The sequence below is a fragment of the Mobula hypostoma genome, chromosome 1 (assembly GCF_963921235.1).
Source record: "Mobula hypostoma chromosome 1, sMobHyp1.1, whole genome shotgun sequence".
Lineage (NCBI taxonomy): Eukaryota > Metazoa > Chordata > Chondrichthyes > Myliobatiformes > Myliobatidae > Mobula > Mobula hypostoma.
This window is the reverse complement of record NC_086097.1, coordinates 217,741,508-217,760,938: the sequence shown is the minus strand read 5'-3', so window position 1 is coordinate 217,760,938 and position 19,431 is coordinate 217,741,508. Positions and strand designations below refer to the sequence as shown.

At 41.8% G+C, this 19,431-nt stretch overlaps 1 protein-coding gene across 4 annotated transcripts in view; it reads left to right on the top strand.

The window, feature by feature from the left end:
* Window positions 1-19,431, top strand: part of ppp1r42 (protein phosphatase 1, regulatory subunit 42) — a 121,902-nt gene that overhangs the window by 84,449 nt on the left and 18,022 nt on the right. For 3 of the 4 annotated variants that reach the window (XM_063064602.1, XM_063064610.1, XM_063064592.1), the window contains 2 exons: window positions 7,067-7,121; window positions 18,894-18,932. In XM_063064602.1, the coding sequence (XP_062920672.1) occupies window positions 7,067-7,121; window positions 18,894-18,932 (94 nt within the window). Of the gene's footprint in view, window positions 1-7,066; window positions 7,122-18,893; window positions 18,936-19,431 lie in introns of all 4 variants that reach the window. The other variant, XM_063064619.1, reaches the window with a different exon arrangement.

Here is a 19,431-nt window from a genome sequence, read left to right as displayed (position 1 = left end):
AAACTAATTCTGCCAACAAATCAATATTTAACTGACAAAGATGATCCAATATGCATTGTGCAGAGAGAAAGAATGAAACCTGAACGTGTGCAGTGGATGGACATTTTTCCTTTTACCATTCTACATTTGGGGATCATGTCCTTGGCTGCCTAAGGCATGGGTAAAGCCCTCCCCACCATTGAGCATCTCTAATTAAAATAAAATAAAAATACTTTTCCTCATGCGAAGTCTAAAATGATGAACATGGCCTCAGAATAAGTGATCCCACACTTAGGCTAAAATCAGGAACTACTCTCAGAGATTAGGTAAATTTTGGAATTCTCTAATCCAAAGAATTATGGATGCTGTCATTAAATCATTTGAGGCAGAGATAGATTTTTGGGCAACAGGGGAATCAAGGATTATTGGGATCGTGCATGGAAACAAATTCTGTGATCTTGAGATTATATGGTGGTGCACGCTCTGTGAAGCTTGCCAATTGCCAGATGTTTAAATAACAAATACTCTTTTGAGATAAGAAAAATTCTGCTCAAAAAGGAGTTCAGAACTTTTTTGAGGGCAATTTATAATTCAAAGGAGAACATTAAACTAATAAACTAATTTCATGAATTTGTTCGGACAAAAGGTTGCATCAGAGTTAACAGCCTAGGTCTGTGTGACAAGATCATAATAAAGAAAGATAGTACTGAAGCTACATTCAATAAATAATGTACCGGGGTAGTACTACCTAGATCTGCAATCATGAACTGATCATGCATCATTAAGTAATTAAGATAAAGGGTAGGAGATATGAACATGGAACTACCATGAAGACAAGCAAGTTACAGTCGGGGGAGAATCAATCTAGTCATTCAATCAAACTTAAATTATCTGGATAGACGGTCTGATTAGGAACAGTCAACATGGATTTGTGTGTGGAAGGCTATGTTTGACAAATCTTATCGAATTTTTTGAAGAGGTTACTAGGAAAGTTGACGAGGGTAAAGCGGTGGATGTTGTCTATATGGACTTCAGTAAGGCCTTTGACAAGGTTCCACACGGAAGGTTAGTTAGGAAGGTTCAATCGTTAGGTATTAATATCAAAGTAGTAAAATGGATTCAGTAGTGGCTAGATGGGAAACGCCAGAGAGTAGTGGTGGATAACTGTTTGTCAGGTTGGAGGCCAGTGACTAGTGGTGTGCCTCAGGGTTCTGTACTGGGTCCAATGTTGTTTGTCATATACATTAATGATCTTGATGATGGGGTGGTAAATTGGATTAGTAAGTATGCAGATGATACTAAGATAGGTGGAGTTGTGGATAATGAAGTAGGCTTTCAAAGCTTGCAGAGAGATTTAAGCCTGTTAGAAGAGTGGACTGAAAGATGGCAGATGGAGTTTAATGTTGATAAGTGTGAGGTGCTACATTTTGGTAGGACTGATCAAAATAGGACATACATGGTAAATGGTAGGGCATTGAAGAATGCAGTAGAACAGAGGGATCCAGGACTAATGGTGCATAGTTCCCTGAAGGTGGAATCTCATGTGGATAGGGTGGTGAAGAAAGCTTTTGGTATGCTGGCCTTTATAAATCAGAGCATTGAGTATAGGAGTGGGATGTAATGTTAAAATTGTACAAGGCATTGGTAAGGCCAAATTTGGAGTATTGTGTACAGTTCTGGTCACCAAATCATAGGAAAGATGTCAACAAAATAGAGAGAGTACAGAGAAGATTTACCAGAATACCAGTTAGTCCTGACGAAGGGTCTCGGCCTGAAACGTCGACTGCGCCTCTTCCTATAGATGCTGCTTGGCCTGCTGCGTTCACCAGCAACTTTGATGTATGTTACCAGAATATTACCTGGTTTTCAACACCTGAGTTACAGAGAAAGGTTGAACAAGTTGGGTCTTTATTCTTTGGAGCGTAGAAGGTTGAGGGGGGACTTGATAGAGGTGTTTAAAATTATGAGGGGGATAGATAGAGTTGATATGGATAGGCTTTTTCCATTGAGAGTAGGGGAGATTCAAACAAGAGGATATGAGTTGAGAGTTAGGGGGCAAAAGTTTAGGGGTAACAAGAGGAGCAACTTCTTTACTCAGAGAGTGTTAGCTGTGTGGAATGAGCTTCCAGTAGAAGTAGTAGAGGCAGGTTCAATATTGTCATTTAAAGTAAAATTGGATAGCTATATGGACAGGAAAGGAATGGAGGGTTATGGGCTGAGTGCAGATCGGTGGGACTAGGTGAGAGTAAGCATTCAGCACGGACTAGAAGAGCCGAGATGGCCTGTTACCGTGCTGTAATTGTTATATGGTTATATGGTTAAATATCTATCTTCAGCTCAGACTATATAAGAAATGTTAATTCACAGTAATTATCAATGAAGTTGGAATTCAAGAAAAATAGAATGGTTCAAATGATTTGCCAGTAGGATTGTGATCTTTAATTGGGGGGAAAACTGACCGCAATATGATAGAACTTTACATTAAATTATAAAGTGATGTTGTTTCGACAAAACTACATCATTTTAATGTCCTTTTTGTGCTATGTTTCTTCATTATTATCTTGTTACAGAGGCCTAGGATGTAACATTAAATATAAGTAAATGGTATATATTCATTATTTTTGTTCCTTAAGGTTGTTGTAGCTAGGAATGGTCATAGTGATAAGCTCCCAATGGCATGCGTCTCAAATAGCCTCTGACAATCAAGTCCAGCTCCTGGCCTTTACATGTGGCTTAGCTACTAAGTCCGGCGGAACCATTTCTACTGACAGAAGAAGGGGCAAAATGAATTAGTGGTGCTTTAAAACCAGTTGCTTTGGACAGATGGAGTTCATCAGCAGTGGTTGTCAGCTCATCTAGGAAAAGGAAAACTGATCTCAAACCTCAACTGTTTGTGGCTATACCCACTCATGGGGAATGCTTCGGGAGTAAACCTCAAGGAAAAATCCAGAGCTGGAGTCACTAAGACAGTCCTACGTTGAGTTCAACACTGACTGGCAAGTCCTGCGACAAAGTTGGTGCCAAGCTGCATCAGTCTCTGCTATTCCTTTGGATTTATCAGCTGTGTGGAGGGGGTGAGCTACATGGACAACAGCTTGTTCTCCATATCATACTGCCCTGGCTTGCATACAATAGACAATAGGTGCAGGAGTAGGCCATTCAGCCCTTCGAGCCTGCACCGCCATTCACTGTGATCATGGCTGATCATCCACAATCAGTACCCTTTTCCTGCCTTCTCCCCATATCCCTTGACTCCACTATCTCTAAGAGCTCTATCTAACTCTTTCTTGAAAGAATCCAGAGAATTGGCCTCCACTACCTTCTGAGGCAGAGCATTCCACAGAACCACAACCCTCTGTGTGAAAAAGTTTTTCCTCAACTCCGTTCTAAATGGTCTACCCCTTATTCTTAAACTGTGGCCTCTGGTTCTGGACTCCCCCAACATCAGGAAACATATTTCCTCCGTCTAGCGTGTCCAATCCCTTAATAATCTTATATGTTTCAATCAGATCCCCTCTCATCCTTCTAAATTCCAGTGTATACAACCCGAGTCGCTCCAATCTTTCAACATATGACAGTCCCGCCATCCCAGGAATTAACCTCGTGAACCTATGCTGCACTCCCTCAATACCACAAAGAGAGCTGGGAGCCAACAGCCATGGTTGACCCCAACCAGTGGAGAGTTTAATTAATGATTTGAATTTTAGCTGTAGTGATAATGATTAAGAAGTTTACTAAATGATCCCAAAATTGGCATTGTGATCAGTTGTATGGATTAAAGTTCTCTGCTGCTGAAAGTTAGAAACAGCCTAGCACACAAAGGGCTCAAAGGTGACAAATTAGATTCATCCAAGAAAATAAGAGGAAATGCAGTCGGGAAGAGCAAACATGAAAATGCATGACAAATGGTGGGATATATAGATATAGATAGATAGACAGACATAAAACAGTTTTCTATTTCTATTTTGTTCCAATTTCTTCACCTAATTGTTTTTAGTTCTCTGGTTCCTGTTGATCAAGAATACTACAGTTGTTGAAATCTGAAGTAAAAGCAGAAAATGTTGGTAAGGTCAGCGGGTCAGGCACCGTCACAAAAGAAAATATAACATTTTCTTCTTCTACAGACAGTTTTTCCAGCATTTTCTATTTTTATCTCTGGTTCTTGTTAATGGGCTGAAATGCATTTTGAAGCCTCCAATAGAATATTTGCCACTTTTGTCATAACAGTTCCTTTAATATCCTTTGAATTTATCTTTGTCATGATTATCTTTTTCTGAGGCAGTGTCTTGTGATCAGGGAAGACTTACTTCTAGTCCAGTTTTGTGGGTACTGAGGTGACTAATGAGACCTATCTAGAAACAGATTTACATAGGGGCTCAATCCTGATCTTTAGATTGAGAAAAATCCACTAGTTGCCTCCAGGGTTGACCCATTCTACTTAAATATTGATTAGAGGTGTGTCGTGCTGGGCAGAGGTGTGTACTGGTGCCTGCTAGGCTGGACCATTTGGAATGTCTTGTAAGTGCTATATCTGCCAAGAAAAGCTGAATTTGGCCACATTTGCAAGGCAAATTATAAATTCTACCTGAATTAATTTGAAAGTCTATGCTATTTCACTAACTCAACATCACTCTTTCAACGTTACAATATACTCTATACCTCTGAAACACAAGCTATTCTTCAGATGCTGGAAATTTTGAGCAACACACACAAACTGCTGGGGAAACTCAGAAGGTCTCCCCCACCCATACATTCTCCCCGTCACCTCGTCTCGCCTGTCATCTACCAGCACGTACTCCCTCCATCACTTTATAATATTATTCTGACTTCTGCCTCCTTCCTTTCCAGTTCTGAATAAGAGCCTTGACCCAAAATGTCGACTTTTCCTTTCCATCCATAAACACAGCCTGACCTGCTGAGCTCCTGCAGCATTTTGTGTGTGTTATTCTTTGCACCTCAGAGTTAATTAATTGCCTTTAAAATGTTTGGACTCTTCCAGTCAGATAAAATGCTAAGTAAATGCAAGTTTTCTTTTCCAGCTGATAACCATGCCTATCATTCAATTAGCTGGAATGCATCAATTTATGCCGTAATTTTATGTCAAGTTCCCATTTGAACAAAAATTAAATACTAGAGATCAATATGCCTTTAGCCCATCTTTCAAATCATTGGATTTGTTAGAAGCAAGTTGAGGCAAAATGAGAACTCCCGTCAATATTTTCCAAACTGTTTACAGTTCCATTGAAGAGTTCTCCTAGCAGAGCTACTTAAAACATCCTTAGTGACAGGAGAGTTACCAGAAGATTAAAGGATAGCCAATGTTGTTCCGCTGTTTAAAAAGGGCTCTAAACAGAAAATAGGAAATTATAGGCCGGTGAGTCTGACATCAGTTGTGGGAAAGTTATTGGAAGGTATTCTAAGGGACCGGATATATAAGTATTTTGATAGATATGGACTGATTAAGGATAGTCAGCATGGCTTCGTGTGTGGTAGGTCATGTCAAGCTAATCTTAGAGTTTTTTGAGGAAGTTATCAGAAAAGTTGATGAAGGATGTTGTCTTCATGGACTTCAGCAAAGCATTTGACAAGGTCCCATGTGGGAGGTTGGTCAAGCAATTTCAGTCACTTAGCATTCAAGATGAGGTAGTAAAATGGATGAGACATTGGCTTAGCGGGAGAAGCCAGAGAGTGGTAGTAGATGGTTGTCCCTCTGACTGGAGGCCTGTGACTAGTGGAGTGTTGCAGGGATCACAGCTAGGTCTGTTGTTGTTTGTCATCTATATCAATGACCTGGGTGAAAATGTGGTTAACTGGATCAGCAAATTTGAGATGACACCAAGTCTGGGGTGTAGTGGACAGTGAGGAAAGCTATCATGGCTTGGACCAGCTGGGAAAATGGTCTGGAAAATGGCAGATGCAATTTAATGCAACACATAGGAGATGTTGCACTTTAGTAGGACCAACCAGAGTAGGTCTTACACAATGAATGGTAGAGCACAGAAGAGTGTGTAGAACTAAGGAATCTGGGAATACAGGTCCATAATTCATTGAAAGTGGTGTCACAGGTAGATTGGGTCGTAAAGAAAGCTTTTGACACATTGGCCTTCATAAATCAGGAGATGGAATATTATGTTGAAGTCATATAAGATGCTGCCTGGCCTGCTGAGTTCCTCCAGCATTTTGTGTGTGTTGCTTGGATTTCATTAATTAAGTTAAATAAATCTGGAGCAAAAAAAAATCTACTATTGGTATTGATAGAAAATTGTAATGAAACTGCTGGAGTGTATAAATCTTATTTGATTCACCAATGTTCTTGAGGGAAGGAAATCTACCTTTCTTATCTGATCTAGCCTGTACTGTATATGTCTCCAGGCAATTGGTTGTCTCTATACAGTCCTCTGATTGCATGAAGTATCTTAGAATTTTTTTCCCTTTTATTAAGACAGTGCTTATCTCCAGAAAACAGACGAGACTCCGCAATTGGCGCATACTTGCTGAGCTTCAAGGGTCTAATTCCAATTAATTACCATGCAAATCAGGCTTTGCAGGTCATAATGCTAATAATTGCTCCTCAATTTTAAGTGTAGCTAATGGTAGTTAGAAATATCTAGTGTTATTGAGTCTAGATTATCTAAGACAGAGGATGAAGTTGGGTCAAGTTATGCAAGTGGAAATAAGACAGCCTAAAATGATGATAAGTTATTTGTTTAAAAGCATATTGGAGATCAAGCTTGCACAGCCTTGTTCAGTCTTTGACTGCTGCACCAATCCTAACTTGGAAAAGATATCTGCTGCTGCCACGTGTATTTGATGTTAGATTTGTATTACCTTACATTGCTCTCAGCATAATCTTTGTATGAAGGTACACACACAAACCAAATCTTTTTAAAAAGTCAAATTAAATTTTACCAGAGGATTGTCACTTGCCAGCTAAGTATATTGTAACATCATTAAATGTTTATAATCATTGATTTTGCTATTTGTTCATTTGTAAATATAGTGCAGCTATTCTTTAAAATAATTCAGTATGATTTTAGTTAAAAAATGTCACTCCAAGAAAGCCCAAGCTTGTTTTCATTCCTTATAGATCAGAACCAGTGGAATTTTTGCTGCTGCCTTCTCTGTCCAAGGTAGAGTACCATGTATGTTTTATTACTTTTTGTAAGAAACAAATACAGGAAGTGTTTGTTATAGCTGTCCATAGTTAAATAAAGATAATATCCTCTATATGTGAGACTGCAAAATCCTGACCACCATCAGGAAAAATTATATGCAACTGTTGATACTAATTTGAAGTATTTTTCATCCAAAACTTTATGACCATGAATTCTATGACATTAAGGGTGGGTGGACTTGGCTTCATCATAGCCCTTTGATCACACCAAGATTTATGAGACTTATGATTGTTTACCTCAATAAGATTCTTTTCCTTGTGAAATATAATTTGACATTGGTTTAGTTTAATGTGATAATTTGTTTATTATCTGTTGCTGGTAATACTTCCTACACGATTGTTCTGAAGTATTGAAAGTTGTTCTAAATTAAAAATAATCTGTTATTCCTTGAATTGCAGTAAGTGAGATGTTGTGGTCTAACTTTGATTATTTAGGAAATCCCTACTATACACTTCGCTAAACTGTTTTAATTTTCTCTCTGAATTTGTTTTTAAAAGATTACTTTTGCTGTTGTCTTTATTATGAGATCAGTGTGCTGATTCTTTGATGGATCAATACATTTTGGTTTCCTGGACAGGTTTCAGGTTTCTCTGTGCTGAGTTGTGCTGTGCTGTGCTGTGCTGTGCTGAGAAGGATTTTATAGCCTATCACATCCACTATTTTAGGAAAGTCATTCATCACTGGTAGCATTATCATTTCTGTTTTGGTGATAAAAGCCTTTGTCTTTGCACAAGTTAATGTTGTACATGTTAGTTAAACTTTTATACAAGCAGCTTGGTTCTGGTTAATCTTTATCTGATAAAAACTAAATACATATGTTGCTAGGTCTTGTTCCAATTATTTCCAGATAGCATTCTGTTACAACGTCTACTGTACATTCATTTGTCCATAAGGATGTTTTTTACATTGAGAAGTCATATACATCTTCCCATTAACTATGCATTTGACCATTCTATGTAAAGTGTGCAACACACACAAAATGCTGGCACCTCAGCAGACCAGGCAGCATCTAAGGAAAAAAGAACAGTTGATATTTTGGGCCAAGACCCTTCGGCAGGACTGGAGAAAAAGAAGATGAGTAGATTTTCAGAAGGCCTTTGACAAGGTGCCACACATGAGGCTACTTAATAAGATAAGAGCCCATGGAATTACGGGAAAGTTACAAACGTGGATAGAGCGTTGGCTGATTGGCAGGAAACAGAGAGTGGGAATAAAGGGATCCTATTCTGGTTGGCTGCCAGTTACCAGTGGTGTTCCACAGGGGTCCGTGTTGGGGCTGCTTCTTTTTACATTGTACATCAACGATTTGGATTATGGAATAGATGGCTTTGTGGCTAAGTTTGCTGACGATACAAAGATAGGTGGAGGGGACAGTAGTGCTGAGGAAACGGAGGGTCTACAGAAAGACTTGGATAGATTGGAAGAATGGGCAAAGAAGTGGCAAATGAAGTACAATGTTGGAAAGTGTATGGTTATGCACTTTGGCAGAAGTAATAAATGGGCAGACTATTATTTAAATGGGGAAAGAATTCAAAGTTCTGAGATGCAACGGGACTTGGGGGTCCTTGTACAGGATACCCTTAAGGTTAACCTCCAGGTTGAGTCGGTAGTGAAGAAGGCGAATGCAATGTTGGCATTCATTTCTAGAGGAATAGAGTATAGGAGCAGGGATGTGATGTTGAGGCTCTATACGGCACTGGTAAAACCTCACTTGGAGTACTGTGAGCAGTTTTGGTCTCCTTATTTAAGAAGGGATGTGCTGACATTGGAGAGGGTACATAGAAGATTCACTAGATTGTTTCTGGGAATGAGAGGGTTAACATATGAGGAAGGTTTGTCCGCTCTTGGACTATATTCCTTGGAGTTTCGAGGAATGAGGGGGGACCTGATAGAAACATTTCGAATGTTGAAAGGCATGGACAGAGTGGATGTGGCAAAGTTGTTTCCCATGATGGGGGAGTCTAGTACGAGAGGGCATGACTTAAGGATTGAAGGGCGCCCATTCAGAACAGAAATGCGAAGAAATTTTTTTAGCCAGAGCGTGGTGAATCTATGGAATTTGTTGCCATGAGCAGCAGTGGAGGCCAAGTCATTGGGTGTATTTAAGGCAGAGATTGATATGTATCTGAGTAGCCAGGGCATCAAAGGTTATGGTGAGAAGGCGGGGGGAGTGGGACTAAATGGGAGAATGGATCAGCTCATGATAAAATGGCGGAGCAGACTCAATGGGCCGAATGGCCAACTTCTGCTCCTTTGTCTTATGGTCTTATACATTTAAAAACTGGAGGAAGGGGGCAGAGAAACACAAGTGATAGGTGAAACCAGGAGGGAGAAGGATGAAATAAAGAGCTGGGAAGTTGATTGGTGAAAAAGGAACAGGGCTGGAGAAGGGGGGGCGGGGCGGTATCTGATAGGAGAGGACAGAAGGCCATGGAAGAAAGAAGAGCGGGGAGGAGCACCAGAGGGAGGCGATGAGCAGGCAAGGAATAAGATGAGAGAGGGAAAAGGGGATGGGGAATGGTGAAGGAAAGGGGGGGTCATTACCGGTAATTCAAGAAATCGATGTTCATGCCATCAGATTGGAGGCTACCCAGATGGAATATAAGGTGTTTCTCCAACCTAAGTGTGGCCTCATTGCAAAAGTAGAGGAGGCCATGGATTGACATATCAGAATGGAAAGTGGATCTAAAACGGGTGGCCACTGGGAGATCCCACTTCTTCTGACAGATGGAGTGTAGGTGTTCGGTGAAACGGTCTCCCAATCTATGCCGGCTCTCATCAATATACAGGAGGCCACACTGGGAGCACCAGACACAGTATATCACCCTCACAGACTCACAAGTGAAGTGTTGCCTCACCTGGTAGGACCGTTTGGGGCCCTGAATGGTAGCGAGAGAGGAGGTGTAGGGGCAGGTGTAGCACTTGTTCCGCTTGCAAGGTTACATGCTGGGAGGGAGATCAGTGGGGTGGGATGAATGGACAAGGGAATTGCATAGGCAGCAATCTCAGTGGAAAGCAGAAACTGGAAGCGGGGAGGGAAAGATGTGTTTGGTGGAAGGATCCCGTTGGAGTTGGCGGAAGTTCCGGAGAACTATGTGCTGGATGCGGAGGATGGTGGGGCAATAGGTGAGGACAAGAGGAACCCTATCCCTGGTAGAGTGGCGGGAGGATGGGGTGAGAGCAGATGTGTGTGAAATGGAAGAGATGCAATTGAGGGTAGTGTTGATCGTGGAGGAAGGGAAGCCCCTTTCTTTGAAAAAGAAGGACATCTCCTTCGTTCTAGAATGAAAAGCCTCATCCTGAGAGCAGATGCGGCAGAGCTGGAGGAATTGAGAGAAAGGGGTGGCGTTTTTACAAGTAACAGGGTGGGAAGAGATATGGTCTAGGTAGCTGTGAGAGTCCATGGGATTATAACAGACATCAGTAGATAAGCTGTCTCCAGAGATAGAGACAATGAGATTGAGAAAGGGGAGGGAGGTGTTGGAAATGGATCAGTTAAATATGAGGGCAGGGCAGAAGTTGGAGGCAAAGTTGATGAAGCTGACTAGCTCAGCATGGGTGCAGGAAGCAGCACCAATGCAGCTGTCAATGTGTGTAGGAAAAGTGGGGGACGGACACCAGTGTAGGCTTGGAACATGGACTGTTCAACATAACCGACAAAAAGGCAGGCATACCTAGGACCCATGTGAGTGCCCATGGCTACCTTTTGTTTGAAGTAAGTGTGAGGAGCCAAAAGAGAAATAATTAAGACTGAGGACAAGTTCCGCTAGACAGAGGAGAGTAGTGGTGGAGGGGAACTGGTTGAGTCTGGTGTTCAGAAAGAAATAGGGAGCTTTGAGTCCTTCCTGGTGGGGGATGGAGGTGTATAGGAACTGGACGTCCATAGTGGAAATAAGATGATGGGGGCAAGGGAACTTGAAATCATTGAAAAGATCCAGAGCATGTTAAGTGTCACAGATGTAGGTAGGAAGACACTGAACTAGGTGGGGAAAGAAAATACAGTCATGGTATGCATATATGAGATCAATGGGACAGGAACAAGCTGAAACAATGGGTCTACCTGAACTCTTCTGCCGGCTCCGTTTCTGAGCCTACTTCTTCGGCAAGGACACTCCCACCCCCACCGATGACCCCTTCTCCCGTCTTCAACCCTCCTCTTCATGGACACCCCGCTCTGGTCTTCTGCCTGCTCTGGATCACTTTATTGCAAACTGCCAACAGAACATCAACCGTCTCGAGTTCACCACACTTTGTTCCCATTCCAACCTTCCGAATACTCTGCTTTCCACTCCCTCCGCACTAATCCTAACCTTACTATAAAACCCGCCGATAGGGGGGGCGCTGTTGTAGTCTGGCGTACTGACCTCTACCTTGCCGAGGCACAGCAACAACTTGCGGATACCTCCTCTTATTTACCCCTCGATCCTGACCCCATTAAGGAGCGCCAGGCCATTGTCTCCCACACCATCACCGACTTTATCCGCTCAGGGGATCTCCCATCCACTGCTACCAACCTGATAGTTCCCACACCCCGCACTTCCCGTTTCTACCTCCTACCCCAGATGCATAAACTTGCCTGTCCAGGTAGACCCATTGTCTCAGCTTGCTCCTGCCCACCGAACTCGTTTCTGCATACCTCGACACTGTTTTATCCCCCCTTGTTCAATCCCTTCCTACCTATGTTCGTGACACTTCTCACGCTGAAACTTTTCAATGATTTTAAGTTCCCTGGCCCCCACTGCTTTATTTTCACCATGGATGTCCAGTCCCTATATACTTCCATCCCCCATAAGGAAGGTCTCAAAACTCTCCGCTTCTTTTTGGATTCCAGACCTAACCAGTTCTCCTCTACCACCACTCTGCTCCGTCTAGCGGAATTAGTCCTTACTCTTAATAATTTCTCCTTTGGCTCCTCCCACTTCCTCCAGACTACAGGTGTAGCCATGGGCACCCATATGGGTCCCAGCTATGCCTGCCTTTTTGTTGGCTTTGTGGAACAATCTATGTTCCAAACCTATTCTGGTATCTGTCCTCCACTTTTCCTTCACTACATCGACGACTGCATTGGCGCTGCTTCCTGTACGCATGCTGAGTTTGTTGACTTCATTAATTTTGCCTCCAACTTTCACCCTGCCTTCAAGTTTACCTGGTCCATTTCCGACACCTCCCTCCCCTTTCCAGATCTTTCTGTCTCTGTCTCTGTCTCTGGAGACAGCTTATCTACTGATGTCTACTATAAGCCTACTGACTCTCACAGCTATCTGGACTATTCCTCTTCTCACCCTGTCTCTTGCAAAAATGCCAACCCCTTCTTGCAATTCCTCCATCTCCGCCGCATCTGCTCTCATGATGAGGCTTTTCATTCCAGGACAAAGGAGATGTCCTCCTTTTTTACAGAAAGGGGCTTCCCTTCCTCCACCATCAACTCTGCTCTCAAACGCATCTCCCCATTTCACGCACATCTGCTCTCACTCCATCCTCCTGCCACCCCACTAGGAATAGGGTTCCCCTTGTCCTCACGTACCACCCAACCAGCCTCCGGGTCCAACATATAATTCTCCGTAACTTCTGCCACCTCCAATGGGATCCCACCACTAAGCACATCTTTCCCTCCCCCCCCCCACCTCTGCTTTCCGCAGGGAACGCTCCCTACATGACTCCCTTCTCCATTTGTCCCCCCCATCCCTCCCCACCGATCTCCCTCCTGGCACCTATCCTTGTAAGCGGAACAAGTGCTACACATGCCTTTACACTTCCTCCCTCACTACCATTCAGGGTCCCAGACAGTCCTTTCTGGTGAGGCGACACTTCACCTGTGAGTCGGCTGGGATGATATACTGCGTCTGGTGCTCCCGATGTGGCCTTCTATATATTGGCGAGACCTGACACAGACTGGGAGATCGTTTCGCTGAACACCTATGCTCTGTCTGCCAGAGAAAGCAGGATCTTCCAGTGGCCACACATTTTAATTCCACGTCCCATTCCCATTCTGATATGTCTATCCATGGCCTCCTCTACTGTAAAGATGAAGCCACACTCAGGTTGGAGGAACAACACCTTATATTCCGTCTGGATAGCCTCTAACCGGATGGCATGAACATTGACTTCTCTAACTTCCGCTAATGCCCCACCTCCCCCTCATACCCCATCCGTTATTTATTTATTTATATACACACATTCTTTTTCTCTCTCCTTTTTCTCCCTCTGTCCCTCTCACTATACCCCTTGTTCGTCCTCTGGGCTTCCCCCCTCCCCCTTTCTTTCTCCCTAGACCTCCTGTCCTATGATCCTCTCATATCCTTTTTGACAATCAACTGTCCAGCTCTTGGCTCCATCCCTCCCCCTCCTGTCTTTTCCTATCATTTTGGATCTCCCCCTCCCCCTCCCACTTTCAAATCTCTTACCAGCTCTTCTTTCAGTTAGTCCTGACGAAGGGTCTCGGCCCGAAACTTCGACTGTACCTCTTCCTAGAGATGCTGCCTGGCCTGCTGCGTTCACCAGCAACTTTTATGTGTGTTGCTTGAAATTCCAGCATCTGCAGATTTCCTCTTGTTTGGGTCTACCTGGACAAGCGGATTTGTGGATCGTGGGTAAGAGGTAGAAACAGGAGGTACGGAGTTCGGGAACTATGAGGTTGGTGGCAGTAATGGAAGATCCCCAGAGCTAATAAGATCAGTGATAGTGTGGGAGAAGATAGCCTGGCGCTCCTTGGAGGGATCCTTTTTGAGGAGTAAGTAAGAGGAGGTATCTGAAAGTTGTCGTTGGGCCTCAGCAAGGTAGAGTTCAATCCACCAGACTACTACAGCATTCCCTTTATCTGCGGTTTTGACGGTGAGGTTAGGATTAGTGCGGAGGAAGTGGAGAGCAAAGTGTTCAGAAGGGGTGAGGTTGTAAAGTGTGAGTGTTTTTAAAGTGAAATGTTAAAATTCTTTTATCATGGAAATAGTTTATTATGTCATAATTCATCACAATAGGTATGAATATTTTACTATATTTTGTTTGTAGTTTCTGGCTTTTTCAATGTGCATTATGTTCAAGAATTATAAAAATCTGTACTTATTCCAGCTATGCAAGATGCCCTCCTTAAACTGAAATTTGAGAGTATTTTGATTTTGACTTAGTGAAATTGGGACATGACATAGTGCTAATGTGCTAAATTAAGATTTCCAGGGCAGACTGTGCATTTTCAGATGTTGTGGCTTTGGAAGTGGAGTAAATTGGTCAATTTGTGTTTAATAATAAAAATGCTTAACATCCTACAAATTAGGTTCCACCCTTGCACCTCAGAGAAGCAAAAGCAAATCTAACTAGTTGATACTGCAAACACTTGTTTAGATACAAAATAAATTCTGTGCATCTGGTACAAATAAGTACTTCTGCATTAATATGTGTAATGAATGAAGTGATTGCCTTGATCTCAATATTGTGAACTGTCTGCAGCAGATATAAATTATTTGTAGGTCTTCTTAATATTTTTAGTTGAAATTTAAAAATAAGATCTGAATAGGTATATTGGTTCTATGATTTGGTTATAGTAGCTTGTCTAGTTGTTCTTAATAGCTTTTAAACAAAGACAATTGATGTTCTGACCTCAGCATGGAAAGAGGCTGTACCCCACCAATTCCACACTGACCACTCATCTATCCTACACCAGTCCCATTTTTTTCTCTTCATATTCCCATCACTTCACCCCCTGACCCCCCAGAAAGCCATCTCAGATGGGACCATTCACTTGGGTGGCAATTTACAAAGGCTAATTATCCTATAGACATGCACATATTTGATCTGTGAGAAGATTCCAGAGTATTCAGCGGTAAACTGCTGGGATAATATGCAAATTCCACACCCTTGTTTCAAAGAATTCTTGAAACAAGAATAAAAATACCAGAGGTTACTTTGGTCTTAAAAGTTTCAATTTTTGAATTTATCTCTATCAACATGTTCTATGTCTATTGTATGTGACATCTTAGGAGGCCATTTTACTACTTCTATGTACAACTAGTACTTAAACAAATTCTGGATGTCATGCTATTAATAATGAACTTGTGCATTCCCAGTGGGGAGAAAAAATCAGCACATGTTTGGTTAATTGTTGGACATTTATAACTGGAGGCACTCTGAACAATAATTGTAAACTGCCTGTTGCAGACATAGATTATTTATAGGATTTATTTCCAGCTTATTCACATAATTAATGTTTATTTATCTTACAGAAAGAACTATTTATTCATATTAATCACCATTTAAAGTTACTGAGTAATCAGCTAACAAACAAAAAGTAATTCTTTTTGCTACAAACAAAACACAGAATCGGTGAATTGACCATTGTATTAAAATAGATAAATGTGTTAAGGCTGTTGGCAGGGCTAATGACAACCAAGTGGATGCTATGAAGGATTCATAATTCATGGTTTACGTTTATAATACTTACCTATTGCAATGTTTGGTTGAATTTTGCCCATGTGCAAGAACAGTAAATCTATGTGAGGGGAAACCCAGAATTCAGAGCAGTAGTCTGTCGCCAGCTTGTTAATCTGGCCACCGTTTCGGCATATCATTTCCAGGATGATGATGTGCACACTTTTATGTTAATTCCATTTTTTAAAGTGACAAGTCAACATACTGCAAGGAAGAAACAATGAACTAAGATGATGGAGTACAGATATCCCAACCCAGACCCTTGATTTAGTCACACATGAAGTTATGACCAAGAGTATTGTGTCACAGCCAGTGATAGTATGATCTAATCAGTTAAGGAAGAGCCAAAAAGTAGCATACTTATCTACATCCCCCTATTGCATAATGTGTCCAATTCCTCACTTTGTGAGGCTCCAACATATTACTCCTCACATTAAATCACCTTGATGCTACAGGGTTTATGTAGTACATCTGCCCAGCCACTACTGACATTTAATCTCATCCTTCAGTTTAAAAAAAAGTAGAAAATGTGAGAAGCACTCAACAGTGGGGACAAAAATAATAATATTTTGAATCAAGAGCACTTCATCAAAACTGGAAAAGTAAAAATACAAGAATATTAATGTTGTCGAGAATGTGGGATAGTTGGGGGAGGGGTGTTGGTGATGGTAAAGAGAACAGAGGAAATGTCTGCAAAAAGAGAGCAAACCAAAAATTGTCAAGGTAACTGTTGTGTATTTAATATTTCAGTAATATTTGGGTAGTGTTGGAAATATATTGTTTGATTAAGCATTCTTGTTTGCTCAAATAATTCTTTACAGGTTATAGGTAAGAGTACATGAATGGCATATGTTATCACACTACTAAGTCTTTCAATTAGTTATGTTTTGGAATTAAAAATTGTTACAGTGGTGACAAGGATGTTTCAAATAAACCTGAGATGACTTGATTGGAGTATTGTGCAGATGCAACGGAAGTGTTCCCGTGCAGGTCCAGCAAAGAGTTAAAAAGCAGGAAGTTTTTCAACGGGAGTCGTCATTTGGAGAACTGCGCAGACACAACAGAAGCATTCGCGTATGGGTCCGGCAAAGAGCTTCAAAAGCAGGAAGTTTTTCAACAGGGGTTGTTGATTGGCGTACTGCACAGACACAACGAAAGCATTACCGTACAGGTCTGGCAAAGAGTTTTTTTTTAAATAACAGTCTCTATAAAAGAGGGGTACCACCTAATGGAGTGATCATTGTGGGAGCAGTTGTCGTCGGAGTAACCTGAAGCAGAGTAGTAAGGCTTTGGCTCAACAAGCTTTCAGTGAGAACAGGTGGAGGCAAGATAAGTAAGTAAGTTCATTCTTTATTTCTTATTTCTTATTTAAATAGGAGGTGTCTACAGAGCTAGTGTTCTGCTCTGGGTGTCAGATGTGGGATTTCCAGCCTCGCTGATGGCCGCATCTGCACCCAGGTGCATCAAGATTCAGCTCCTTAGAGACCGTGTTAGGGAACTGGAGCTGTAGCTCGATGACTTATGCCCCATTAGGGAAAGTGAAGGAGGCATACACAGGAGCTACAGGGAGGTAGTCACCACAAGGCTACAGGAGACAGATAAATTGGTGACTGTCAGGCGAGGAAATTCTTTTCAAGGTTGAGTGGAGGTCAAGGGCAATGCCAGTGGTCCCAGTAGCCAAGAAGGATGGGTCTGTCAGGATCTGTGGTGATTTTAAGGTCACCATCAACACAGTACTGAAAGTAGATCAATACCCTCCGCCTAGGATAAAGGATATCTTTGCAAACCTTTCTGGAGGAAACACTTAAGCAAAGTTGACATAGCTGAGGCCCACCCACAGATGGAGATGGAAGAACAGTCCAAAATGTTTCTCACCATAAATAATCATATATGGCTTTATCACTATAATAGGCTTATTTATGGAGTAGCATCTGCACCTACATTCTGGCAGAAATTATGGACCAGGTACTGCAAAGCTGCCCAGGTACTCAATGTTACCGGTAAGGATGATAAGGAACATCTTCTTGTGCTTTTTTTTTGAACTCAAACATCACGCTGAGCTTCAACAGGTAGGTAGTTGTCTCAAGTGTGTTTAAAACTTCCTTGTCACTGCTGTTATGTTTTGTAACTCCAAAACATAAAAAACTAATTGAAGGGAAAACAAGGGAGCCGGGAATGCGAGTCTAACTTTGTTTTTACTTTAAATGAGGCATGCACAAAAATAGGAAAACAGATTATTATCTGAATGGTGGCCGATTAGGAAAAGGGGAGGTACAACGAGACCTGGGTGTCATTATACACCAGTCATTGAAAGTGGGCATGCAGGTACAGCAGGCGGTGAAAAAGGCGAATGGTATGCTGGCATTTATAGCGAGAGGATTCGAGTACAGGAGCAGGGAAGTACTACTGCAGTTGTACAAGGCCTTGGTGAGACCACACCTGGAGTATTGTGTGCAGTTTTGGTCCCCTAATCTGAGGAAAGACATCTTTGCCATAGAGGGAGTACAAAGAAGGTTCACCAGATTGATTCTTGGGATGGCAGGACTTTCATATGAAGAAAGACTGGATGAACTGGGCTTGTACTCGTTGGAATTTAGAAGATTGAGGAGGGATCTGATTGAAACGTATAAGATCCTAAAGGGATTGGACAGGCTAGATGCAGGAAGATTGTTCCCGATGTTGGGGAAGTCCAGAACGAGGGGTCAGAGTTTGAGGATAGAGGGGAAGCCTTTTAGGACCGAGATTAGGAAAAACTTCTTCACACAGAGAGTGGTGAATCTGTGGAATTCTCTGCCACAGCAAACTGTTGAGGCCAGTTCATTGGCTATGTTTAAGAGGGAGTTAGATATGGCCCTTGTGGCTACAGGGGTCAGGGGGTATGGAGGGAAGGCTGGGGCGGGGTTCTGAGTTGGATGATCAGCCATGATCATAATAAATGGCGGTGCAGGCTCGAAGGGCCAAATGGCCTACTCCTGCACCTATTTTCTATGTTTCTATGTTTCTATGATGTGGTGCCATAATGATGTAAGCCATTTACGTACTTTTAACCTGCAATGCATTGTGTAAACATCAAACAATGCTTAATGAAACAGTATATTTACAATATTACTCAAATATTACTGAAATGTTAAATATACTGTTCAATAACTTTCACCACTAATACAGCCTGACTTGCTTAGAGCTCTAGCATTTTCTGTTTGTTTCTGATTTCTTGCATTTGCGATTTTTGCTCACATTTTGATGTAATTTGATACATTTTCTTCATTGTTACCATCAATTAATGTTCTCTAAAATATTGTCCAATGTTTCTCTTATTCATAGAACAGCAAAAGGATACAGAAAACCAGAGATGGACAAATGGTAGTAAGTCTCAATCCAGCTAATTGTAGCTCAGTTAGGTTACTCTGAGTAAAAAGTGAACAGATAGAAAAAGTTGATGTCAGGCCTATCCAGTAACACTAATAAGTATAAGACCGTAAGACATAAAGTAGGAGCAGAATTAGGCCACTCTGCCCATAGAGTCTGCTCTGCCATTCCATCATGATTGATTTATTATCCCACTCAACACCATTCTCTCCGTAGCCTTTCACATCCTGACTAACTAAGAATCTATCAACTTCAGCTTTAAATATTCTCAATGACTTGTTCTCCACAGCCATCTGTGGCAATGAATTCCACAGATTTACCACCCTCAGGGTAAATAAATCCCTTCTCATCTCTGTTCTAAATGGACACCCCTCTATTCTACAGCTGTGCCGTCTGGTCCTAGACTTCCAAGTCCTTTTGCACCTTTGAGTTTTGAATTTTCTTCCCATTTAGAAAATAGCCTATGCCTTTATTCCTTCTACCAAATTGCATG